Genomic DNA, 27,912 nt, shown 5'->3' with positions numbered 1-27,912 from the left:
CTATTGTTTCTTTTGGCCCTTGCTTCATAAGATTAAGAGATCTACAGGGACGGAGTTGGGATTTCGTACGGGATTGAAAAAAAAATTGTTGGAATTAACAAAACATGTTAGATCAATCGAACATAAATTAATGTGATTACATGTTCACAAACAAAACTCGAGACAAAAATATGCTAATATACACATATTTGGTGTCACAAATGAGAGAAATTTTCTTGAAACTAATATATTGGTTCACTGGCACCTCATATGACATAGATGATTGTCATGTATTCAAATAATACATCATTCGTCCGTTTGGTAGTTGTCAGGTGTGGTCAGAGATTGCATGAGAAAATCTCTCGTCTCAAAGACATCTGACATCTAATGTATTAACATCATATTTATCTACATACCCCATATTTTTTTTCAAATTAAAAAAGATTATGCGAGATTAACTTTTCGGCAACAGTCGCATGCGAAGGCACCTACCCTCCCTCAAAGTGGAGAGGACCATTACACCTGTAAACCCCCCGTCCGTTCCTCTCCCACCACATTTATTGACTAATGAAACTAAATAGCTAAAATACAAACGGGAAACTATACCAAGACCCGCTAAGAAAAAAGGATCAACGAAACGATCCAAGCATATTGGAGAGTGATGATATATACATTGGAGTAAGTAATGTTCAAATTCAAAAGAAATGTAGAGTTAATCAATGTAATCAAACATTGGAAATAGGAAAAGGGTTGGGGATTGCGATAGAGATCTACTTTGGGGAGGATCGCTGAATGGCTTTATAATCCCCTTTTCCAAGTACATTATTATTAACTTGAAAACAGAACATTCCTAACGTTAAAGGTGGTCTTGTCCACGACCATGCTTCTCATGTCTCTCATCATATACTTTTCTCCTTATTGTTTTTTCTCCCTTTGTTTTCTTTAATTTTTTGACACAAAGAGAGAGAGCGGGGGTTTTGAAAAACTCATTAACCTACTTACCACGTCAACTGTATGTATTAGACAACTAATTGGTTCCTTGTCAAATCTGAATTACTGAATTTACTTCATCAACTTGTTTTTTAATTTGAATGAATTATGTGGAATTGATTTCACTGCTAATAATACCAAGAATCTTTGTTCAAGAGAAAAGCGGTATGGTGGAGAAACTATCTAGGAAGTCAAGAATGGTTGCCTCGTTTGTATGATTTGATGAATTTTTTTGTAGTTGTACTATGTAACAAGAGATCTCCCATGATTTGGACAATGATGAGTGGTAAATGTGGCGTGTTTTGCTTTACCCTTTTTAATTTGGTTTTTAGTCATTTCAATTCACATTTGATTAACAAGCAAAACGATATGAAAAATACAAATATAATAATACAGAATATCATATTATTTGGGCTTTTCATTCAAAATGATTTTTGAGATTTAAAATCGATAGAAGTGGTTCTTGAGATTGTCCACCGTCAATCATTTTAGTTCTTCGTGAAAACACTCGTTAAATTGAGTGTATTTTTGTTAAATCAACCCCTTCCCTTGAATTGGTGGTTTCTTCAATTTAAATGAGAGTTTTTACTAACGGATCAAAATGATTGACAGTAGACAATCTCAGGGACCACTCCTATCAGATTAAATCTCAGATACCAAAGTGAGGAATTATGACAATTTTAGAGACCATTTTGACTATAAAAAAAACCTTATTTATTAAGTGAAAAAAAAAATCATTTACTAATATTAGTTGCACGGTATTAAATTTGCACACATTCGGCGCCTCGATAATTAACTCATGATGATCATTTGTACATTTCATGTAGATTAAGGAATACTACCATGAAACAAATGGAATATCATCATATGTGACAAAATAGCTCTCTTTTGCTCCCACACAGAGAGTAGACAAAGAGTTGTGACAAAATAACAAAGTTGTAATTAAAGTTTGAGACATAGTTTTGAATTTGCTTCCCAGACGACCAAGCCACAGACTCACAGTACAAGTACAAGAAGGATGGACAAGATGAGGCCAGAGAGGAATGGCTAGCTCAGCTGTGTGGTCCGTCAGTGGACCTTGACTATGCTTTTATTTCTCAACAAGATCTTGGAAGGAGGCAACCTCTTTCTCTTTACTCACTAACTAAAAAGCTTTGATCTCTAAATCATGACACATGGGCATGTAATGCAATACAAAAACTCATAATTTATATAGAGTAACTTATATGCACATATATACTATCACGTGACGTCTTGTGTCAATGAAATAAAGACATGTATTCAATAACTTATATGACATATATATACTGTCACATTCCTTATTTATTGATACAGAATGTTAGTGTGACGGTGTATTCGTGCTCTGTAAGTTCATCGCTATCTAGAGAGAGAGAGAGAGAGAGAGAGAGAGAGAGAGAGAGTTGGATTTTGATTGTCCCTATGTATGTTCCAAGCAAGCATTCTTTGCTTAAAGAGAGGTTAGCCCCAGGAATAAAGCAACCGAGTGACAATATACAGCATGCAGAAGCTGGTTAAAGTTAAAGCATATGGCTTCCTTGGCCATATTGCCAAAGCACCAAATATATAGAAACCCTAAAACCAAAGGAACCCAAGACCAACATCCATGAATGCCAGCTGACAACCGACAACAGCCAGTAATATATTATCTCTCTCTTCTCAGGGGAAAACTTACTCTCTTCCCAATACCGATTAGTCACCGGTCCCAGCCGGTTTACAGTGCTTCATTGTCTCATGTCCGTACTATTTTCCTTCTGACTGAAATGCAGCAGCTGCAGCATGAAAATGTATATACAATGCCGTTTCAGTCAGACCCAGAGAAAAATAAAATAGAGAAAACTCAGTGATTAGGAAATTTTAAGAAGAAGATCGTTTGAATGAGACAAATACGTGACAGAATCTTTGGTTGGTTGGTTGGTTGGTTTATTTGACAAGATTGTAAGATCTTCCAACATTCCAATTTGGATATGTTCGTAACCAAACAGACCACAGTGCTGAATGATCCCTTTCACTCAGCGGCGCATCTCACTGATAACTTACTCACTCGTGCATTCTGATTGGACCATACTGTCTCTCTACGGATTATTTTGTGCTTGTGACCTCAGCTAGCTTCGAATTATAATTCTCTACTTGCTTCTTCATCGTCGTGGTCCTTGTAAAGAGATTCGATAAAACTCAAATGTAAGTGAGGTTATGAGTTTCTACTCTATGGAACGTGTACAAAACTCCCACTCGAGCTGGGGATATGAAGCGATTACAAGACAATACATGAATACAAAAGATAAATACACAATGATCTTGTGGATTAGGTAGGAGCCTTGATTTCCACTGACAGAAGAATAAGCCTTTATTTACACTGATGAAGTCTAATGGGCAAGAAGAGTCTAATTCTCATAGTTAACTACCCTCGGATTTGATATCTATGATTCAAATTAAAACACTAAAAATACTTTCATATAGTCTCTCTACCTTTGATATCAAATTCAATGGTGAGTGATCATGCAATCCTTGATTATAGGGTGACCAAGAGAACATTTCTTAGGACAAGAACGCAAAGGAAATTAGACACCATGTTGGTGAATGGTTGGGAGGACAAACCCTTTGTGTATATATCGGGTAACTGATGTTTAGTAGGAACATATGCAACCATTAAAATCTGTTGAATAACCTTATCTCTAACATAACGGAAATCATTTGAACATGTTATTTGCGAAAATCGAAGACGATATTTGAAGAAATGAAATAGCACTTTGTTTTTAAAGAAAAAAAACAAGGGGAAAAAACCCAGATAAGCTAAGACCATCTCCAACCGAAGGAGGGCCCTCTGGTCCTCCAAAAAATTAATATTTTAATGAACAGTGCAGAGCCATATTTCTTACTGTCTCTAGCCGAGAGCTAGGCCAAGCATAGCTTTGTCACAAAAAGCCATCTCCAACCGAGGGCCAAACATAATTTATTATTTTAATTGAATTACTATGGTTACTTAAATTAAATTACCTTAATAATTTTATGTTATGGATTGTCAATAATTTTCATGTTGTTAAAATTTTTTTTATGTTGTTTAATGTTACTTAATGTTGTTTAATACTGTGTAATGTTGTTTCATGTTACTTAATGTAAAAATAAAAATAAAAAACAAAATGTTAAACAAAAAAAATCAAATATGACGTCAACATATGGCCCAACCCAGGGCCGACTGGCTGGTTCATTTGGGCCGGCTAGTTGGCCCTTTGGGCCTTTTTTTGTCCAGTGGAGCCCACAAGCCCTTTGGCCTGGTTCTTGGTTAGAGATGATTTTTGGACTATTTTCAATCATTTGGACCCTTCAGTTGGAGATGGTCTAACTAACTCAAAGTATCAAAACAAACATATCTCGTTTTATAAATACCAAGCACTTTATTCATACGAGTAAACGCAATCCAAGCAAAGGATCATGGAAAACAAGGCTGCCCAAATCAATATTGAAACTCCACTTCGCCATCTAATCAACAACGTATTTTCGTGCCTTGAAAATACGGTTCAATGACATCTGACCGAACCATCCATCATCATCTTACATCTGGTCACAATTGTATAAAGATGACGAAATTTATCAGATAAATTTTGCTTGAGCAAAATAATAGTAGATAGAGAGTCTATTTCAATGATGAGACTAGTTACACCTTTTGCAATCACAAGCTATTTGGTGAGCCACCACTTTCAACCATACTAGCTATTTTAGCTTAAATTAAACTATTTTAATATCATTTTTCCCTAAACTTAACAATCCAAGTCCTTTTTCTTCTCTTGAAGTCCACAAACAATGCAATTTTATAATTTCTAATAGTTAGCTAAAATTAACTTTCTTTATCGTCTTAGCTAAATCTAGCTAGTTACTGTTCATAGAGTTAAGTTAGCTAGTCATTTAGCAAGCCAGTTGGAGCTTAATTTTTTCTACATTTTTTTTAAAGTAGCAAATAAATCTCATTTAGCTACGCTGTTAAAGATACTCTAATAAAGTTTGTGACCTATTTAGTTGGGCTTAATATTTTTCCTTATATTAGATCATTTTGGTTCCTAATACAACCCAAGTCCAACTTAGTATTTGATTTAAATTTACCAATTGAGGGTATAATTGGAAATTCAAGATCAAAAAGTTAGGAGGGTGTGAATTCATTACATTGGTGATGTCTATAAAAGACACCCTTCAAAAAATTACAAGAGCCTTTGTTGTTCTCTTTCGTTCTTCGTTTCCCGTTTCTCATTTCCCGTACGCCTCCAAACAGAGAGAAAACAGGGTCTCTCTCCCTCTCTCTCTCTCTCTCTCGCTGTGAAGCTGAAGGCCAGCCACCGTAACCGGCCACCAGTCTAACACAACCGACCAGTCTGCCTGCTGCAACTTGCTCGAGTCATACTATGAGGAGCATGAGCAATGCCCATTCCATTGACACGGGGATGAGGATGGGCTGAGACTGAGAGCCGCCAAACGAATTCAGACTGATTGAAAATCCAATCGGCCACAGCGGCAGCCGGTCCACCCGTTTACCCTCGGTGGTGCGATCCAGATCCCGCGTCGGAAAGGTAATTGACGAACCATGCAACTCCGGGACGCTGCTGGAATTGTATTCAAAGTTTATTTTGTTTTTGAGATATTTGAATTCCCCACACCACATTTTTCTAATTGTGTTTCCGGTCCATTCAGACAGGGGAGTGAGATTTCGACAGTTGTTTTTATTTATCTGTTCGGTAGTGAAGCTGGAGGTTGAAGGGGGACTTGGAAGAAGGAAGAGGGGACAAGATCAAAAAGCAGAGCCGGGTTTTGCTTCGGTAAGTCGCTGTCGAATAATAATGACATTCAAGTTTTTTTTTTAATTTCAATTTATTTTCTCTGTCCCTTTGTCCATGCAACCACCGCTTTCATACCCCAACACCTGTCCCTTCCCCTCCAAAAAATAAAATAAATAAGTCAGTGTGCTGCTCCCTCTCTCTCCTCTTTCTCTCTCTAGTTGCCTTTGGAGTTTTGGAGGAACAAAGTTACAAAATTGTCGACGATATTTTACATAAAAGGTAGGAAATTTGGAAAAGAGAGATAAATGGAAGAAATTGATTTGATTTGCTGCCTAATACAAATGTTGTCATTACTTTCTTTCTTTGTAATTTATTTGGATTTTTTTATTAATAAAAAAATATTAAGAATGCGGTTTCACGCATTGCTACGACTGTTTTAACTGTTAGATTTCATTTTCTCAATCGTTAGAGCCTCTAAATTCAATCTTATCCATCCAATTTCGTATCACTCGGTGTTCCCTAACCCGGAAGGAAAATTGAATTTTGAGACCACCTTGAAGTTTTGAATTGCGATTTTTACTCCATTTTTCCCCTTTTTTTTTGCTTCTTTTCAATTATTGACTCATTATATTTAAGGGATTTTCTCGGTCTTGTTCTCTGATCCCGAGCTCTTTTCCTTTTTCACTTTTTTTTGTTCTTCTTTCTCTTTCTTTGGTCCCATTTGTTTCCTGGGGAGAATTCAAGGACCAGGGAATAAACAACTCGAATCCTTGCATTTCACACTTGCTCTCATATTTCACCCTCTTTTTGTTTTTATTCTTCCTTTGTATTTTCTTACATTTTCTCGGCAACCAAACAAGTTTTGGGCTTTTGGCGGGCAGTATTCTCCCGTTTTGGTTTTTGCAACTATTATTTTATTTAAAACTCTCTGAGGATTGCGGTCCATCCAATTCCAAGGACGTTCCACGCAAAAAAAAAAAAAAAAAAAAACACTCAGCGGCACACTCGGACTGTTCTATTTCCCAGTAAATTGTCCAGATTGCCCCCGTTTAAATTCCTTACTTCTAGGGTATTACTGTAATTAGCCACACCTTGTCTTTTTTCTTGCAAAAGATAGAGCTTGGACATTCCATCCCCTTTCTCCATCCGTAAAAAAAAAGCGAGATAAATTTGTAAGTTTTGTTTTCATGGGAGTGTAATTTGTGAATTATTTCATGTACTAAACTGAAATTACGTGGTTTGTTCAGGGGTAAAAAAGTAAAAGAGAGAAGCAGGAAGGATGTTTACGTGCATAGCATGTACGAAGCAAACGGACGATGGAGGAGAAGAAGGAGCAGCGCGTGGCAGCGGCACCCCAAATACAAAAGAAGCCGTCAAAAGCCTGACGGCGCAGGTTCCTAATCAATCTCTCTCTCTCTCTTCTGTGTGACTGTGTCTTTCTCTCTCTATCTATCTCTATCTGTCTCTGGATGTGTGTCGTTTGCTTGCTTCACCAGTTCACCTACACAGCCTTTGCTTTTTCCAGTTTCTTTTTCCTTTGAAAACACTAAAATAATAAAAATTAAATAAAATCATAAGTGCATTGAAGAGGGGGGGGGTCTGATATCGTGGGGTCCACTTTTGGCATCTTTCCCCCGTATACATGAACATCCTCCACTACTGCTTTGGCTTGCTGTTTTCTTTCAAATGGATGAATAATAATTCGTGTAGTTGGGATAGTCTTGATGGAGTAATCACTTGTGTTGTTGGGAAAATCAAATGTGTCGTTTCGGTGGCGTCATCTTTATGTGTTTAAATCTTACTTGAACTATTCGTTAGATATTTAACATGTAATGTTATCGATTACTAGAGCGTATTTCTGTGAAACCTAATTTTGAATTTATGAAGTAAGAATAGCTTTTGATACTTCTGCTCCCATCCTACGCCTGCATGGCTATAACCTAATTATCAATAAGCACGGGGTCTCAAATTGGCAGTGAGCAGAGTCTAGATTCTGTATTGTGACAAAAAAGGAGAAGAGAGAGAGACAACTCTCAGTATGTCACATGTCAACTTTGAGTATATATATCATACAATCAATCATTTTAACCACTTGTTTAGTTACAAACCTCCAATTATAAACACGACGAATAAATAAACACAAACATGTGAAAATTGCTTTCCTATTTTTATAGTTCACAAAATATATATTTATTTGTATAAGCGATATTCACAGATAATGAAATGACAATAATCTCATTTGTAGGAGTTTTACAATCGCTGTTAAATGCAGTAGTGGGTTTATAATATTTTTTTTTTGGTAGGGTATCTATCTATGCATCCAGTTATTAATTTTTTATAGAACAATTCGGAGGAATGCACCTAAATTTTTTTTATGAAAAACAAAGTACCATATGTTATTTATTTTGTTTGAATAAAGAACCAGGTAGACTAAGTCCAAAAAAAAAAGAACCAGGTAGACACTGGCCTCTAAGTGAGGAATGGTGGGACACGTATACTTTAACTATCATGTCATTAGAATATATAATATATGTAATATCGTATTAATTTATCATACGATGTCTACACACGTGACTTTTATATTCATTTCGGAATTTTTTTTTGTCTGATTTATAATGTTTTTATCTGACTTGATTCAAAAATTCTTGGGTGCTCTATAGTACCCGGTAGCCGGGTGTTTACACTGTTAAATCTTTATTTTGTTATATTTTAAACATATATTAACGATTAAAACATCATAACACCGACTTGTTTTGCTCATCTTGATTCTCATTTTCAATCTAAATCACTTCCCATTTGATATTAATCATGGCCTAATTTTTTACTTTTCATTTATTTAGTCTGAATTGTTGTGAAAATGATTAATTTAAGCTCTTTTTTTTTTATTTTTTTTTATCAACAAATATGTAGGAAATGTATAGTAAAAAATTGCAATTACATTTAAAATGTCAATTAGTACGAGTTTCCGCAATAAGTAAATGGATGGGTTGGTATTGGTTGGGGTGTCGAGAAAAGACAAATGGTTACTTAAATTTGGAAAAAGGGAGACTGCTAATTGATGTCCTTTGGTGGTGACCCACCTTTGAATTCTTGTCTAATCACTGCATTTCTAAAGTAATACATAGAAAATACAAATCCAGTAGATGACAGCCCGACCCAGACGGGTCATGTTATAGCAGAGTAAAATAAAGTACATAAAATCATCCAAGATTTCGTTTGATCATCTGCCTTCACTTTGGGGCTTTTCTAGTTGCTAGCACGACTCACTTTTCTAACACAAGGAATGCTACAGTTCGTTAACCACCTGCACCAAAGATTCTTTTGTGTTACCGGCTGTATGTTATTCCCTCATCAAGAACCTACATTTTCCCTATCCACACGACAGAGTTCCTCTCATGAAAATGAAATTTAGTTTTAGTGGAGTCATCAACTTGTAAATGCTTGCCGTGTATTTATAAAGTGCATTATATGTTCAATAAACGATTGACAGATAATAAATACGTGACATGAGAGAATCTCTTTGTGTATGGATGTTTCAGCAAGACCAATCACAAAAATTTGGTTCCAATTAAATACTTACTTTCCATTATTCCACAGTAATTGTTGTTTTGCTTATGAACTGTGCATCACATTTCTACACTTTGATAAACTACATGTAAAGAAAGTAAAATGTTTTGCTTCTTCACATGGAACTATCACATATAAACTGTTTTCTTCCATTTCTATGTTATGTTTTTGGAGGAATTTTTTCTATTTTTCTGCTAAATATTCAAAACCTACTTTACATTATTGACATGGAAAATTCATAGTGATAGAATGGAGTTTGTTTTCGGGCGTCCAACCTACCAAGTAGCCCGACTGTTTTAACAATCTTCACCGTTTGATTTCTTAGAGTCAATCTTCACCGTTTGATTTCTTAGAGTCAATCTTCACCGTTAATATTTTGGACTACCCAGTAGTCCCAAACTATTGAAAAAAAAAATTGGGATAAAATGTATGTTTCAATTAATCATTGTATAGCTTTCTTGGATGCTTGACCAACCCCATTTATTAACATTTTGTAGATTAAGGATATGGCACTGAAATTCTCTGGTGCGTACAAGCAATGCAAACCATGCACAGGGTCAAGCAATTATAAGAAAGGACGGCCGAGATACCCGGATTTTGATACTGCTTCTGAAGGGATGCCGTACCCATATATGGGAGGTGCAAGCACAAGTTCTACACCTGCTTGGGACTTCACCTCTAATCATCAGTTGGGTGCAAGATCGGACTCTCGATTTACTAGACCATATGGTGGCGGTGAGCGTGCATCAATATCAGCACAGTCTTGTGATGTTGTGCTAGAGGATGAGGATGAGCCTAAGGAGTGGATGGCACAGGTGGAACCCGGCGTACACATTACTTTTGTATCTCTTCCTAATGGGGGAAATGATCTCAAACGAATTCGTTTCAGGTATGCCAATGACCTTCATTTCTACAGACAAGCATATCTCTTCGAAGCATATGCGGAACATTTATAATGTTTTGGGACTTTAATTTGATGTGGCTGTGATTCTGAAAATGTCGTAAACTCTAGTTGTTGAATGTTGATTACCTATGCGCCATAAATTGATTATATATGATTTGAAATTTGAAGCCGAGAGATGTTCAACAAATGGCAAGCGCAGCGATGGTGGGGTGAGAATTATGACCGCATCATGGAGCTCTACAATGTCCAGAGATTCAACCGGCAAGCTCTTCACACTCCCCCAAGGTCCGAAGATGAGGTAATGAAAATAATGTTGCAACCATCCCCTTGTTTCTTTTATCATGTTTTCATGTTTTTGTGATAGAGTTCTCTGCTCTAGACACTAGAAATGAAAAGGGTTCGTGGTGGTTTATGAAGTTCGAGTAGACCAAAATGTTATACTAACCGCTTGTACTCAGCAGCAGAGAGATTCTTCTTACTCAAGGATGGGATCTGCTATGGAAAGCCCTATGGCTCCATCAGTGAACAAAGATTGGACACCGAGGCACAACTATAAACCGTCTGGAACTGGAAGTAGAGGGTATTTTCCCTCTGATGGTTTGGATCATGGTGGTGGCAGTGGTGGTCACTACTATAATGCTGGTGGGTCAAGTGCTTATGGAGCAGGTGGCCACAAGGGAGAGGCATCATCTTTTGATGCATCACGGACAACAACGTCCTCTCGAGATGAAGCTTCAGTCTCAATTAGCAATGCTAGTGAAGTGGAGTCGGAATGGGTTGAGGAAGATGAGCCTGGGGTGTATATAACCATTAGGCAGCTAGCGGATGGCACTCGGGAGCTCAGGCGTGTCAGATTCAGGTAATGGATCGACTACCATGTTCATTCACTTTCTAATTTGAGTCATTCATATGGTACTTACAAGTTTTCACTGCATTTACTTCCATTCATTTAGTTCTTTATCTTGCTTAGAAACCTAGTTTTTTCTTGCTCAACATTTACTTCCTTATTCCATACAACCAGTTCTCGATTCTGTTTTCATGAATACATATTTCGTAATTTCTCATTTTGTTGGCGGAGAGGCAGCTCATGACCTTATTTCTGTTATTTGCACAGCCGCGAAAGGTTTGGGGAGATGAATGCGAAGACATGGTGGGAAGAAAACAGAGAGAGAATACAAGCACAATACCTTTAAATTCTAACACTGCATGACCAACATTTCTGGTGGAAGGCATGAAAGATTTGAAGATGCATCTGGATGTCTCAAGAAAGCTGGAAAATAGAAGACTTCAATGGAGTCTCCAGTGGAACTAATGATGGTTGGAAATTGAATTGACCTTATATGGTCTACAAGGGCGACCCCAAGCCAACAAGGCTCCCCGCTTTGCGAGGGTTGGGGGGAACGTGTATCGTACACAGCCTTATATGTCTAACACTTTAAATTACAATTTTTTTATTACCTTTCCTATCATATATAGTGATGGCTCATGAGGGTGGTAGTTCATTCACATGGGATGGAAGACCCTCTTTGGGTCTTCTTTTTTGCCCTTTACCATTCCTCCTTGTTATATTTGGAATTTTGGGATTACGCGGCTCACATTTGAGTTTGTTCTTTGTAACACATATAGTTTGAGAAATGGAATTTCATTGATTTGCGGTTATATCTATGGATGTCTTGTACTAATCTGATCGACGTTAAATTTTTAGAACATGTCGATCAAATATCGACAATTAACGACTAAAGATTATCAACAAAGACAACATATTGAAAAGCTGATAATTTAGAAGTTTATAATTTTATTATTTTGACCGTTTTACCTTTATTTTTTTCATATAATTTGGCTTCTACACGTTGCTTTTTGTTTTTTTAAGAAAAATGATAAACATACTTTTTTTAATTTTCTCATATGCTCATATTTTTTTTCTATTGTTTTCATTTGATTTATTCATCGATGACTAAAATTAGAGAGGGGAAAACTTGTTGAACCCTTACATAAAAGGAGAAGATCCCTCCATGTTGTGTTCACCTGTGAAGTTAATTAGAGTAACTAGACGTGTAAGTTCTCATAAACAATTTTTGACAATTAAGCAATTTCTTGAATGCAATAAAACTAATAACGAATGCCCCGCGTACAATTTAGTACCCGTTGCACTTAGAGAGTTTGGTAGCCAGTATATGTTCGGCTCCATTTTGTGTGCACGAATTGTATTATCAAGTGTTATTTATAGTCTATTAGTAAATGTATTATGTATAAGATATCTCTTTTGTTTATATGACATATGAAATATGGTTTCGTTTGGTCTTTTAAGTAGAATTAGAATGGATGACTCGTTGTGCTCAAAGTATATTGAAGGTAAACGTTGTATTCATTTTGAGGGTATTAGAATGGAACTATACTGAAAAACTCATTCTTTCTAATGCTCCCGATTTTGGTTTTTTTTTTTTTTTTTTTTTTTTGAGGGGGGGTGGGGATGATGATTGTGTTCAAATATTGAAGTATCGCATTTTTGGAAATGAAATGAAATATTGCTTTTTTATGTTCTTAGTTTGTCAAACTTTGAAAATGAAATGAAATATCGCATTTTTTCTTTAAAAAAAAAAGTATATTGAAGGTAAACGTACGAGACAACAATTTCGATCCACGCAGGATCTGCTAGATTGATCGTTTGACTAGAGAGCGAAGCACTGGCGGATGCAATAGGTACAAGGGACCCCTTGAGAGTTGAGACTTGGAATATCTCCCGTTGAAGCTATATATTGACTCCTTGGAGTCCCCTAAACTTGCCCTCATGTTCGACAAAATATACAGTGTGCTATCTCTTTCGAGTTGGCTAGTGTCTCCTGCATGCATGCTAGATGCTGTGCATGCCATATGATAAACCCAATAATTTAGTATTCATCGAAAGAAAAAAACTTTGTATTGTGATCAGAATACGGATGATACACTACCCGTTTTTATAAGTGGTGAGAAATTTTAATGTTTAAGTTATTAACTTTTTAACACACATATTCCATTATTTGTATAATGACACGTGGTGAACCATCCCGTGTTCCGATCACACTGAAAAATCTCTACATTAAAAGGGAGGTGGTTGTGGAATGTGGCACTTCAAGGACATGGTGTTTATCAAATATAAGTGACACACATTTCTCTCAAAGAAGTATATTATGACGTTAAAATAATAATCTATTATTTGATTAACTCAACGATCATAGTTGATTATATTTATATGGGGTTTTATTTTAGTTAATTCTTGTGAGTTTTCTGTTTTGATTGATTGGTTGTGCTTTCTTTTGGTTACTTAGTATCAGGTTTGTGTCTTAGCTAGTTAACTTGTCGTGGACAATGTTAGCTTGTTATTTTGTTTTTTTTTTAATTATTCTTCGATAGTTTGGATAATGAACGGTGAAGTTCGACTTTACCAAATTAAAATGTTGATTTTAAGAAATTGAACAGTGAAGATTATTTCAAAGTCAGACTACTTGGTAATTTGGAATACCCAAAAAATCCCTTAAGTTTATCCTAAATTATGAATGAAAATATTATTGTTTCATGTTATTTCGTCTAGTTAACATGGGGCCTGTTAATAAGTAGCGTTTTACATGTGAAATAAAATTTCAAAAGACACATTATACAGAAATCTGCTTTAGTGGTGGTCGCTGAATGGCTTTATAATCTGGTTTTCCAAGTATCCATTGTTAACTTGAAAGCAGACATTCCTATAACGTTAAAAGGTGGTCATAGTCCACGATCGACCATGCCTCATGTTTCATAATTCATATACTTTTCTACTTCTTTTTTTTCACTTTTGTTATCTTTTTTATTTTCTTTTTCTTGAGGAAGAAAGGTGGGGAGTTCTGAAAAACTTGTTAACCTGCTTACCACGTCAACTCTGCGCAACAACTGATTAATTCTTACTTTCAGCATTTGATTCATCTGTTTGTATATTTACAAAACTAAAGAGTCATGTTCGGGTTATCCATTTTTTCCATTTATAATGAATACAACCAAGTCAGACAGAGAGAGGCTAGGGTTTTGTTTTTATCCCCATTAGCGCTAGGAATATAGGGTAGGATTATCTCTCTTCCTATTTTCATTCCCTTCTATTCTCTCATCTCACACTTTACTTTTTGTATTTTTGTTTCTATAAAAAAAATCAATATAAAATATTGATGTAACTTAATCGTAACTGTTCAAATAGGAAGTGATGGAAGATATCTCCCAAGAATATAGCGACCAAGTGACAATATTGCCAAAACACCAAATATATCAACCCTAAAACCAAAAAGGACAGGGATTGTCTGCCCTCCCCATCTCATACCCTTCTCATCCCCTCTTATTTATGTGGTCACGGTTAAGCCAACATTTTATATTCCCATTGCTTTTTGTCTTATTATTTCTATAAAAAAAATCAATATAAAATGTTGACGTGACTTAACCGTGACCATATAAATAAAAGGACATAAGAAGGAGATGGAATGGGAAAGGACAGACAATCCAAGTCCAACAAAAAATCCCATGCTAGCTAGCTGACAATCGACAACAACCAGTTACATATACATATAATATATATACATATATTATATGTATACATATAATATATATACATATATTATATGTATATATATCTATATCCTGTGGGTGAAACTTGCTCACTGCCCACGACAGACAGGAGAAAACCCGATTAGTCACTTGCCCTAGCTGGTTTGCAGTGCTGGACTGTCTCCTATCCGTACTATTTTTCCCTCTTACTCAAACCAGGAAAGGGTATGGCTCCTTTTGGAGACCCTGGGGGGTTTGGGTTGCAGTTGCACTCCTGACTACTGACTCTGACCCCTCAAACCAGGAAAAATACAGAGAGTACGTTTGAATATAAGACTACACATCGGAATCTAGTTTTGGTTTGTTTGATAAGATGGAGTATCTTCCTTTTGTTTTTTGTTTTTTTAGAGCTTTAATGAAAAGGGTATGGACTAACAAATATTTAATAAAAAATCATCTCAAAATGTTATTTAAACAAAATGGCTCAAAGTTTAATAAAAAACTATCAAAAACTATTGTCCACGTGCCAAACTTACAAGCCCAACTCACTACAAATCTATACTTCCGTAAATAGCCCTAAATGATTCAATATTTCCTGACTCTTCACCAACCTCAAACCAGCACGAAACCGTCATAATAACTCCTTGTCTTCCTATCAAATCGAATTCCCCCATTTCAAAAATCACCAAATCAAAGTTCAAATCAAAGTAAAAAAATGAAGCATTCATTGGATCAAAGCCGCCGAAACAAGTTCAAAAGAAGTTCAATGGCAGAAACTCCGTTGAAACAAATCGACGAAAAAGCAGTGCAAAACATACCATAACCTCTGTTGGAACAAACCGGCGAAAAAGATGTGGAAAACGTACTAGAACCTCTGTGTGAACAAACTAGAGAAAAAAAGTGTAAAACGCACCAGAACTACCGTTGAAGCAAATCAAAGAAAAACTAACACTGTTTCTGGAAGAAAAAAAAACTAGCAGTCCTTGGAAAAAAAAAACCAAAATATAAAACTATTTTTGGAAAAATATAACACTGTTTCTGGAAAGATCAAAACATAACATTGTTTATGGAAACAAAAAAATAACACTGTTTCTGGAAAAAAATAAGATACAATGTTTGTGTAAAAACTAACACTGTTTCTGAAAAACTAAAACTGTTTATGGAAAAAAAATTAGAACCATCGTCATAACAAATAGGCGAAAAACTAACACTGTTTCTGGAAAAAAAAAACTAACACTGTCTTTGGAAAAAAAAAAACCAAAATATAAAACTGTTTCTAGAAAAACAAAAAAATAACACTGTCTCTGGAAAAACCAAAACATAACACTGTTTCTGGAAAAATAATTTGATACAATGTTTGTTTTGTTTGTGTATAAACAAACACTGTATCTGAAGAAAAAAACCAAAATATAATACTGTTTCTGGAAAACAAAAAAAATAACACTGTTTTTGGAAAAAAAAAATGTTGGCAAAACTATATCTGGAAAAAAAAAATGTTGTATAAAAAAAATTGAACAAAAAGCTAACATATCTCAAATTTATTTTCTTGAAAAATAAACGATGAACTCCACTGAAGAAGAAAAATTGAAAAACAATATCTCGAATACATTATGAAAAATTCAAAGGTTAATAATCAGATGAATGAGGAGGGAAGGGCAGAAATTCACCTTTGGCTTTTTTGCCGATGTTAGTGAAAGTGTAGATCCCTTGCTCATCTTTACAGAGAAGAGAGAGGGGGAGAGAGAGAGAGTGTGTGTGTGACAAAATCATACCGTTTTGCTTATAAGAGATCGTTTTCGATTTTTACAGAGATTGAGACTACTCAAAATTAGGTTTGGGGTTGAAGCAGTGGTTTTTACATAGTGATAGAAATGGAGTTGCTATGCGAGATTAGAAAGAAAAATGAGGTTTTGAATGTCAGGAAAAAATGGGGGAGAGAATATGAGAGAGAAACATAATGAAGAGACTAACGGACAAAAGCTTGCCGTTAGGGATAAAATCGTAAACTCAATATTTGGGCTATTTTAATTAGTCTGATTTAGTATTGGGTTTTGTCCTAACCATTAAATAAAGTTATTACATGGTTTTTAGTTAAAACTCAAAGTTTTTCAAACATTTTTCATTAATTTTTTTTTTATGTCAGAGATGGAATATCTTCCTACATTCCTATTTGGATATTTTTGTAACAACGATGCTGAATGATGATTCCCTCACCCAACGACGCAACTGAGTCCCTAATTCTTAATTGGTGACCTAACCTTTATATTACAATTTTGTGAATTTTTTTTTATCAAAGATTATTTGAGCAACATACATAAAGCATTTAACAGTTAAAAAGGCGAAAGCTTGTTCATATGCACTAAAAAATCAATCTTTAACCAAGACATTTAAAGCTTAATTAATGGTGAACCAAACTAAACTTAAATTACAAAAAAGAGTTGAGAATTCATTTTACCTTTATAGATATCTCTTTGCATAAGCAAATGCTATTTACTCATGAGACGGCCTTCGTTACCTTGCCCCTTGAATCCTTGGATTTGGATGACAGAATAGAATCTCCATAAGCCACCGAAGTTGATGGTCTTTTAGTCTCTTCACCAAGGAGAGATGTGAAGATGAGATGAGTGATATAGGGTTGAGAGTGGTGCTAGCAACACCACCCTATGTGGCCAACCTTATAAAGAGAAAATGGAGAGTGATGCTTCTCCAATTTCTCCAAATTACATAACCCTTAATGAGGGTAAGCTTATAACTCCCTTTGTATAGTCCCTTCTTATAAGTGACTTAAGGAGAAAACCTAGCTCTCTTTTGGTGTAGGAACAGGGTTGTCAAGTTTGTCGAGTGTTAGCTTGTGTCTCAAAAAACTTAATTCTTTAGTTCTATATCTTGTTCATTTCCTCTATTGTAGGCAAATCACATTTAGACGATTATAATGAACTATCCAACAAACAACTTTGTTAATTGGTTTAGAGAAATGATATCCAAAAGTTTATCTAAGAAAATCTCACAAAACTGTACTCAACAAACATTGCTCTTAACTCATATGCAATGGATCACGCTGCCTAAATGTCCTAAGGGATTCCTAGGGGTAAACATATCAATTTCCGTGCCAAGAGAGGTCCTCTTGAGTAACCACAATCGTAACATTTATTGAATCTGCTCCGTTAAGCGGAACAACATGATTCTACCAATACATTGTGTTATAACAAAATTACCATGAGATCCGTCAAGATGTTAACTCGTTCAGCACAACATTCTGATTCTCCAAAATTGACATGACAAGTTGGGGTCGCAATGCTCACTTAGCCCGCAGACGGTGCACAAGAAACAACAATTTCGACTTCAGAAATTCGAAGATCCGATTGGAGCAACAACGCACTTTGAAGGGCAACTTCGCTGGACATTCGATCTACTAAGACTCAAATCAATCACTCCGATTAGATCTAGTCACTCCGCAATTTGGAATCAACTATCTCAATCCAATTGTGAAAAACCCCACTGCTGCAACAACAGATACGAAGATACCATAACATGTCTAGCGTTAATACGATAGCTTGGACGTCGTTGCAATGATCCATTATCTTCACAGCATGTTCGACATTGTTATAGTAGCAATCAAGCTTTCTTTTACACTAATTATCTTTCTAGATTCTCTATCGGATTAAGGCTCCGTTTGGGATTGCTTTTTTTACCAAAAAACAGCTTCATTTTAAAGTGAAGCACCCAAAACCTGTTTGGTAAGTATTTTGAGACCTACTTATTTTTAAAGTCTGGGCCTAAAAAGATCAGCTTTTAAGACCAGCTTTTAAGACCATCTCCAACCCTTGGGCTAAAAGCCAAATTTTTTAGCCCGGAAAGTTTAGCTTTTAGCCCAGAAACATCTTTTCTGCTCCAACCCTTCTACCCTACAATTTTAGCCCGGAATTATTAAAGAATGAAATTAGCCTAAATTTTTTTCTTAAATCAATTTAAAAAAAAAATAAATATGTAGATTATTGTAAATTAATTTTATGAACATTTTAATCTAAAAAAATTTAAATTCCGATAAACACTTCGCATTTAGCCCGGGGGGAAAGCTGGGGGGTATTTGGCCCAGAAATAGCATTTGGCATTTAGCCTAAAATTTTAGCATGGGTTGGAGAGTGTTTGGGGGGGTAATTTGGGGGGTAATTTGGCTTTTAGCCCAGGGTTGGAGATGGTCTAAAAGCACCAATTAGGTTGCATTTTAAAGTCACTTATTTTTTAAGCAAATAATCAAAAAACACGGAGGTTTAATGAAAATTTTCTAGGCCTAGAATACCCCCTTTTATTTTTCTAAATGACCTAATCTATCCCTGAATTTTAAGCGCTAAAATTATACCCTAATCTAATTGATACCCTAGCTATATATTTATGCACGTCTCTGCACAGCCTCACATTTATACTTCCATCTTTCTCATAACTTCTCCTTGTCGCTCCACTAACTATTGATTGCTCAAAGGTACAAAATTAAGCTTTCAATTATATTGTTTTCATACTAAAGTATTTATTCTTCTTTATCTTTGGTGTATGATTTTTTTTTTCTTTTTTGTGGTGATGTGTTCTATAACTGACTGATGTATTTGATAATCTTGATCGATTGATTTTGACGGAGTTCTTCATCTTAATTTATTAGTTTTGGATTACATTGCTCTTGTTTAAACTTTCAAGTAATCTTTTTCCATATGATTACTTCTATTTAAGGGCTCATGGCTTGGGAATTGTTATGCTATTATCACCTAAATGCTGATGTAAATTGAATTCGATCAAATTTTTACTAGAGTAGTCGAATTTTTGTTAGAGTTGTTCTTAGTCATGTTTGAATTGGCATGTTTATCTTATATTTTCTTGATGCAAACCTGGTCATTTTTTTATTTATGCATCCAGAGCAACAATCATGTGATTTCTTGACAATGAATTGGACTTGGTTTTTTTTTTTCTTTTTTTTTTTGCACTTTAGTTGTTTATAGTAACAAATTCACTTGATCAATTGATCTGTTCTTTCTCTATATATAAAAAATATGTGCTAAAATTCTTAAGTGTGTATCAATACATATATATATATATATATATATATATATATATATATATATAATTGTATACACAGGTGGTTAAGAAGGAAAGTAATGGGGCAAGTGGATCACAACCGTCGGCTGTATGGAATGCTTACAATACATCACTATTTTGTGATGTGTGTATCAAGGAAGTGGAGGCAGGAAATCGTCCTGGTACCCACTTTAAAAAATAGGGATGGGAAAATGTGAGTATTAACCTAAATAAAGAGACTGGAGCTGGGTATAGTAAACAACAACTGAAAAATAAGTGGGATGCACTTAAGGAGCAATGGAAATTATGGAAAGAACTAAAGGGAAAAGAAACTGGTCTAGGATGGAATCCCAAGCTAAAAATAATTGCCATGTGATGCATTTAGTTTGCAAAGTTTTATATTTCGTGGTAGACAGTATAGTCTAAGATATCTTCGAACTTGAGTTTATTATTTTGATTTGTCATTTGGGATGGTTACTTGGATTTCTTTGTGTTTTACTTGGGATTATAATTGGATGGTTCTAGATTCTTTATTTAAGAATTTTTTTTTTCATGCATGTACTCCTATTTGTAGGAATAATGATGAGATTTTTTCTTTTTTTTCAAAATTGCAGATCTCTTTCAAGATATGGACATCTTGCAAGATGAGGAAGAGTTCAACCAAACTGTATGCCTTTGTGTTCATACTATAGAACATTATTATCAAACATATATCCACAAAACACCTTGTATGGATTCATCTCAAACAGGATATAAGTGGTTAATGGAAATATTACGGGGAAATGAGAGGCGTTGTCATAGGATGTTCAGAATGGATAAAAAGGTATTTATGAGATTGTGTAGTGACCTGCAAAACAAGTATGGATTGAGGGGTTCAAGGAGAATGTGTCCTCGTGAAATGTTAGGAATGTTTTTTGTTTATTCTAGGACAAGGTGAAGGGAATAGGTTAGCACAAGAACGATTTCAACACTCCGACGAGACTGTGAGCAGATACTTTAGTCAGTTACTTGATATTGTATGCCTTATGGCCGTTGATGTTATCAAACCACTGGATCCTGAGTTTAATGGTGTCTCTGCAGAGATATTAAGCGACTCTAGATATATGCCCCACTTTAAGGTAAAAAAAAAAAAAACTAGATATGATACTTCTTGCTTTGTCTTATGAATTAAGTTATATTTATTGAAAATTGTGTTATAATATTATTTGCAGAACTGTATTGGTGCTATTGATGGTGTACATGTTCAAGCCACAATACCTCCTGGAGATCAAGTACCATATATTGGCAGGAAAGGGACACCAACTCAAAATGTAATGGCCACATGTAATTTTGACATGCAATTCATCTTTGCATGTGCAGGTTGGGAAGGAACTGCACATGATACAAGGATATTTTTATCTGTTTTACGAAATAGTGCTTTAAATTTTCCTAAGCCTCCTAATGGTAATGTCTCAAACTTGTGCATATGTCTGAAATTTTGCATTTGATTAGGCACTTTTTACAGTTTCTTTTTATATCATAGTAGCATGTTTTGAACATTACAGGAAAATATTATCTTGTGGATGCTGGGTACCCACATATGAGTGGCTATTTAAGGCCCTATAAAGGTGAAAGGTAACATCTTCCTGATTTTCGTATGGGTAGAGAACCAACAGGATCTAGAGAGGTATTTAACCACATACACTCTTCCCTTAAGAGTGTCATTGAACGCACTTTTGGTGTATGGAAAAAGAGGTGGAACATTTTAAGAGATAGGCCTAGTTACCCATTTAAGAAGCAAGTAAAGATAATAATTGCAACTATGATGCTTCACAATCATATAAGAAGTGACACACCCCGATCCTAGAATCAAGGTGTGATGGCCGTCACGTGAGCGTGACGTAGCCAAAAGTGCGACACGGAAGCAAGATATAACATAAATATGAAGGAATTTAAACCAATCACTAGCAGTAATAACCTACTAGCATAAAAGAGTGAGTTATAAAGTAAAACACACGAATTCAGAGCGTAGGTATAAGTGCAGTCAAGTAGGACTATAATTAAAAGTACAACACCCGCAGGTGAGTCCTACATGCAGTATGTCTGTCAGAATGCCGAAAAAGACCTCGTGAGCCACCAACTGCTAACTAGAACCTGGAGGGGCGCAAAACAAAGATAAGTGAGTCAGTAAAACCAAAGATTTTCCAAAACATTTCATTTAAAACACTTCTAACCACTCACTGTAAAACCTGTATACTTTCCCAGAAATTTATTATAAAAACATAAATATATAAATCATCAAAACTCAGCTCACCATCTATCAACATAACATTTCAGAAAGAATATGCCATGCCATGCCAAAATGTAATATGAATGCATCGATATAAATTAGGTGAAATAATAAATCAATCGGAGACCCTACCGTGGTCATGTACGGCTGATTCTATAGCTCAATATCCCACGCAGCCGGAGTCACCACAGTGACCTATACGACCCAACTCTGCACGTCACTCGGAACTACGTATGGTAGTCTGTACGATGAAAGGTGTAAGAATACGCTCTAGTGCTTCTCTCATCAATCATTGGCGTGCATAACTAAGGTCACCCACTAGTTGGAATCACATCTAGTGATCTATACGACTAGCATGTCGGAACCCTCACATGGTCTGTACGACATCCACCTACTTGGATCCAAGGCGAGCGTGCGGTGTGGTGAATAATATAAGCACTAACACCTAGGGTGCAGGTTATGAGTTTTCAATGCAATTCACATAAAATAAATCGTATGAATAATGTAAAAACTCACCTGTGCGTCCACAACGTCAATTCACATATATATGCATCAATTATCAATTCAAATATCTCATCAATTGCATGCATGGCATTTAAAAACATATTTTCATATAAATGCATTTTCTGGGAAAAACAGCAGTAATAGGTAATACGAAAACAAAACTGCCCACTCACTGGTAAGTCGATGGGTCGTAACCCCCGTGACGTCCCTGGATGCGCTCGTCCTCGGGATATGTGTCACCTATATGCGAAACAACTATAAAAACGTTAATTTAAACACATAACCAATAATTCGAAATAACTTCTCATACGATGCTCAATTTGGGTATATGAATATACCACATCGACCTACTCGACGTCACGGACGTCGAGAAATTTTTAGATTAAATTTTAGGCTTGCCACGCGCCCTCACGCGCCGTGGGTGGCACGGACCTACGCGCCCCCATGCGCGTCATCTTCCTCAGCCAGTCGCCGAACTGGTTTTTCCGGTTGCCGGATTCCGGCGAAACTTGTAATTGCTTGTTCTCCTTCGTTTCTCAACCGTTTTCTTCGAATTTTATATCAAAATGAAGCCCTAAACATGTAGTTTCACGCTATACTACTTTAAGGCTCTAAAAATCACGAAATCTCACCGGAGAAATCCCACGAAAACCGGCCAACTTTGAACGTGGTGATCCCGACGTCCAAAACTTCCAAACGAACGTCCCCGAGCTTCCTTAGAACCTCACTAAGCTCACTATAAGCTTGGATTGTCCTAAAAATCAACCAACACCAAGTTCATGAACAGTGCCAAAATCGGTGCTTATGGTTTCGACGTGAAATTGAAAGATTTCTTACCTGAAATGGGTGTGGTTGAGTTCGTAGAGTCCTCACGAGCACGATGGTGCTAATCTCCACTTCGATCCATGAAGTTTCAGGGGTTTTGGTGTTGGTCCGTACAGTTCGAGAATGAGAGAGAGAGACTGAATGGAGAGGAGAGAGAGAGACACGGGGAAGGAAAGGGAAAATGTCCCGAGGGTGTGTGTGGTCTCCAAACAAATCCAACGTCAATCCCTAACCACACAAATTTACAAAACCATTTTTTTTATCCAAACTTAAATTATTTTCCAAGAACTTAGGGGTGTATGTATTTAGACCAAAAATATATGTCACACACACATACCTTAGTACCCGCTAAGGGTAATCTCGTCATTTTACGCTCCCGATATAGAATTTTCGGGACGGGCTGTGACAAGAAGGCATGCCCGACGTGATAATCATTTTGACAACATGAAGGATGACTTGGATGATGACACAGACTCGGATGAAGAACAAGAAGAATATCATATTACCGAAGGACCCGGAGCACAGGAAATAGAGACATTGAGGAACAACATTGCTGCAAGTTTGATGCGTTCGTAATTTTTTTAATGTATGCTTATTTTATTTTATTATTGTTTGAAGACATTGAAGAAAGTTTTATTTATTTAATATTTGTTGTTTTTTTTTTTAACTTTTGGCAATGCAACTACAAATGTCAAAATAATTTGAAGGAAAAAAATTAGATATATTTGGGAGTCATCTTTTTAACCAAAAAGTTAATAGAAAACTATTTTTCTCATTATGTCTATTTTTGTCATTATACAGAATTTCCAAAATTTTACATTAGTATTTACCAAACGCTTTTTGTTTATACCATATTTAGGGCCTCGTATTTAGATCTCGTACAAATACTCGGGGGACTTAAATGTAATTATGTGATAAAGGAAGGGGCAAATATGTAATAAGTGAGGAGTCCTTATTCTATAAAAGGACCTCTCACCCTCACAATTGAGGGAGGCCAATTCCTAGGCCCTCTCACCCCCTCTCAAAGCTCTCACTCTCAGAGCTCTCTCTCATTCAGATAAATACATAATCAGTGTGGACGTAGCCCAAATCTTGGGGTGAATGATACATCTTGTGTTATTTACATTTCTTGCAGATTCACGGTCGGATTTACGTTGTTCCAAGACTTCTGGTTTTGTGCATCAACATTTGGCGTCGTTTGTGGGAAATGACACAAAAAGTTATGTCGGTTCTCTTTCATTTTTTTCACCTACACCGTGAATCTGCAAAATCTGCAGAAAAACCAACAAAAATATGTCAGTGAGAACTTCCATCAAACACCTGCAGTGCCACCAGTCGCCAATTCGAGTCCTCACTCGCTCTCTCTCATGGTTGCTTTCCACCCCGCCGCCATCGCCCAAGCCACCACCGTCAAAGCAAAACCGTACTCGCTCCTTAAGCAAGACCCAATCGAAATCTGCTCTTCTCTGTGGGTCAAGGCATTCTCTTCCCCACCCACCGTCGCCTTCCCTAACCTCACCCGTTTCCTCTCCAAATTCGTCTTTTGGGTATTAGCCTACCAGTGCTCCTACGCCTACGTGATCGGCACGTTCCTACCCCGCAGCGCCATCCACTCCCACATCCTCCATGACCTTCTCTCCCTCCGAAACGCTATTGTTCGGGGGAGTTTCTCCTGGAACAAGAAGACCTAGCAGTACATTCGAAGCCCCAATGACAAACCCAGCAAAGAGATGGTATCTAAGCGTAAACTCCAGGCTATGCTCAAGGCCGACGAGCCCTGCTTCCAAGATCGGGTCGTTCAGGAGGTCCTTTTGATGATATTAGTGCCTGTTTTCGAGGCCCGGTTTTCACCAAAGTACCACGCTTTTCGACCCGGAAGGAATGCCCACACGGTTATTCGGACCATCCGGAACAACTTCGCCAGGTACTTGTGGTTTTTTGAAGGAGGTATCAGTGAGATTTTTTTTAATGTGGAAAGGAATTACGTAATGGGGTGCTTAGAGCAGGCCGTGAGGGACCGGAAAATATTAGGTTTGATCCAATCGGCTGTCGAAGCACCGAATCAAAAAAGGAGTGATGGTGATGAGGAATGGCCGAAGAACAGAAAGAAGAAGTTTCAATACATTTCGAAAGAGGAAGCCACTGTCCTCGCTAAAATGGAAGCGCATGACCAGACATCTCATTCTCTTCTCCGTCTTTTTTGAGAGATCAGGTGCCCGCAACGGAGGAGGATCACACCGTCACCATCAGATCCAACCACCCAGGAAAGAGGAGTAGTCATGTAGTCTCCAATCATCATGAGGCACCGGCTCCTAATCAGTACACATCATCATACAACAAAGTAGAAGAGGTGGAGAGACAGAGAGAAAGGTGTAGTGAACAGAGAGAAAGCAAAAGCAAAAAAGAGAAAAAGAATTGACAGCATAACGTGGAAAACATAAAAGCAACTTCGTGACACTTTCACGTTGCCAGGCCTTGTCTGCCATTTGCAAAAGGAAAAGAGAAAAGAGGAAAAGCAAAAAATCTTCCTATTATTTTGATTCCTTCTGTCTGCCAGGTGAAGAGACAGAGAGAGTGCGGTGGAAAAGAGAAAGCAAAAGCAAGGAATAAACACCCCACTAGAATGATGTGGTTTACTTTCCTTATTTTTTGAATGATGTAATTTTCCTTATCTTTCGGAAACATATGTATAAACTCCATCAGAGGCTAATATGTATAAACCCCATCAGAGGGTAAAAAAAAAAAAAAAAAAAAAAAAAAAAACGGAAAAGCCCAAAATAAATGGGCTGGCATGTGGTGGAGGGCGAAGGCCCATAATCCCGAAATAGCACCAACCAGGTCATCAAAAGTACGCCCAGTACTCCATAATTATTTGGCAACCAGCCGCTATTACCACCAATAGGCGTACTCCACAATTATTCGGCAACCCGCCGCTATTACCACCAACCAGGTGATCAAAAGTACGCCCAGTACTCTAAATTATACATGAGCATTACTCATGTCATTCATACATTCATGAGCATCACTTATGACAATCATACATAAACATTCATGTTAACATTCATGAGCATCACTCATGTTAACATTCATGAGCATCACTCATGACAACATCCATGACATCACTCATGTCAATCAACATAAACATTCATGAGCATCACCCATGTCAATCGGCTTCAAAAGCTTCATTTACAGAGCTCTAGCTTCAAAGTTTCACTTGCAAAACTTCACCTACAAAGCTTCAATGCAGGGTATACAAATACCGCATCCGAACAACTGCCACTTCGGCCCATACGTGGATTCAATTTGAAGTCTCTAGCCAACAGACTCTATTGACCGAAGATTTGGGGGACTACATTATGTACCATATATTGGGCCTCAACTGGGCCTCATGAAAAATACTTATGGGACTTAACCCCATCATTTATGTATTAAGGAGCGAACCCTTATTCTATAAAAAAGACTCATTCACTTTCATTAGAGAGCACCCATTATTCATGTATTGAGGAGCAATCCCGTATTTTATAAAAGGGATTCCCTCACCTTCATTACAGAGCAATGCCGCCAGCTGAGCAACCGCCTCGCCGCGAGCATCAACTCTAGCCCATCACTTATGTATTGAGGAGCGAGCCCTTATTCTATAAAAGAGACTCCCTCACCTTCATTAGAGAGCAAAGCCGTCAGCTGAGCAACCGCTTCGCCGCGAGCATCACTCCTAACTCATCATTTATGTATTGAGAAGCGAACCCTTATTCTATAAAAGGGACTCCCTCACCATCATTAAAGAGCATTAACTCTAGCCCATTATCCATGTATTGAGGAGTGAGCCCTTATTCTATAAAAGGGACTCTCTCACCTTCAACGCCACAAGCCGAGCCAACCAAGGCAACACATGCCATGAGCCGAGCAGCCTCGCAGCATGTGCTACTTCTAGTTGAGCATCATTTCAGATTAAGCACCGCCTCATATCGAACATCAGTTTAAGACAACATCTAGTTACTTCGACCCACACATGGACTGAATTTCAAGTCTCCAGCTAAAAGACTCTCTTGACTGAAGACTTGGGGGACTACTGTTTATACTATATTTAGGGCCTCGTATTTAGATCTCGTACAAATACTTGGGAGATTAAATGTAATTATGTGATAAAGGAAGGGACAACTATGTAATAAGTGAGGAGTCCTTATTCTATAAAAGGACCCCTCACCCTCACAATTGAGGGAGGCCAATTCCTAGGCCCTCTCACCCCCTCTCAAAGCTCTCACTCTCAGAGCTTTCTCTCCCTTAGATAAATACATAATCAGTGTGGGCGTAGCTCAAACCTTGGGGTGAACCACGATACATCTTGTGTTATTTACATTTCTTGCAGATTCATGGTCAGATTTACGTTGTTCCAAGACTTCCGGTTTTGTGCATCAACACTTTTATACTACTTTTCATACTCACAACATTTTTAAAAATACAGTTTACCAAGCATTCAGCTGCTT

The 27,912-nt window shown here is 36.8% G+C and overlaps 1 protein-coding gene across 3 annotated transcripts; it reads left to right on the top strand.

Annotated features, from left to right (window-relative positions):
* Positions 1–5,184: 5,184 nt before the first annotated feature.
* On the top strand, positions 5,185–11,883 carry LOC126624941 (protein BREVIS RADIX). 3 transcript variants are annotated; one of them, XM_050293994.1, is made up of 7 exons: positions 5,185–5,546; positions 5,672–5,792; positions 7,001–7,146; positions 9,818–10,209; positions 10,393–10,522; positions 10,683–11,083; positions 11,339–11,883. In XM_050293994.1, exons 3-7 carry the CDS (start codon positions 7,033–7,035, stop codon positions 11,415–11,417), a joined length of 1,116 nt encoding a protein of 371 aa, XP_050149951.1. In that variant the 5' UTR covers positions 5,185–5,546; positions 5,672–5,792; positions 7,001–7,032; the 3' UTR covers positions 11,418–11,883. The 3 variants fall into 3 exon arrangements, with proteins under 3 accessions (XP_050149951.1, XP_050149952.1, XP_050149950.1); XM_050293995.1 differs by having other exon boundaries at positions 5,668–5,792; positions 10,686–11,083; XM_050293993.1 differs by having other exon boundaries at positions 5,668–5,792.
* Positions 11,884–27,912: the final 16,029 nt, after the last annotated feature.

This window comes from Malus sylvestris, chromosome 6 (genome assembly GCF_916048215.2).
Source record: "Malus sylvestris chromosome 6, drMalSylv7.2, whole genome shotgun sequence".
Taxonomy (NCBI): domain Eukaryota; kingdom Viridiplantae; phylum Streptophyta; class Magnoliopsida; order Rosales; family Rosaceae; genus Malus; species Malus sylvestris.
This window is presented reverse-complemented; position numbering and strand designations above follow the sequence as displayed.

Excerpts from the sequence above, each read along its gene's own strand:
- LOC126624941 (XM_050293994.1), top strand. The coding sequence starts at position 7,033 with ATGTTTACGTGCATAGCATGTACGAAGCAAACGGACGATGGAGGAGAA. Across the intron at positions 7,147-9,817 it reads TCAAAAGCCTGACGGCGCAG|ATTAAGGATATGGCACTGAA; the intron begins GTTCCTAATCAA and ends AACATTTTGTAG. Across the intron at positions 11,084-11,338 it reads CTCAGGCGTGTCAGATTCAG|CCGCGAAAGGTTTGGGGAGA; the intron begins GTAATGGATCGA and ends TTATTTGCACAG.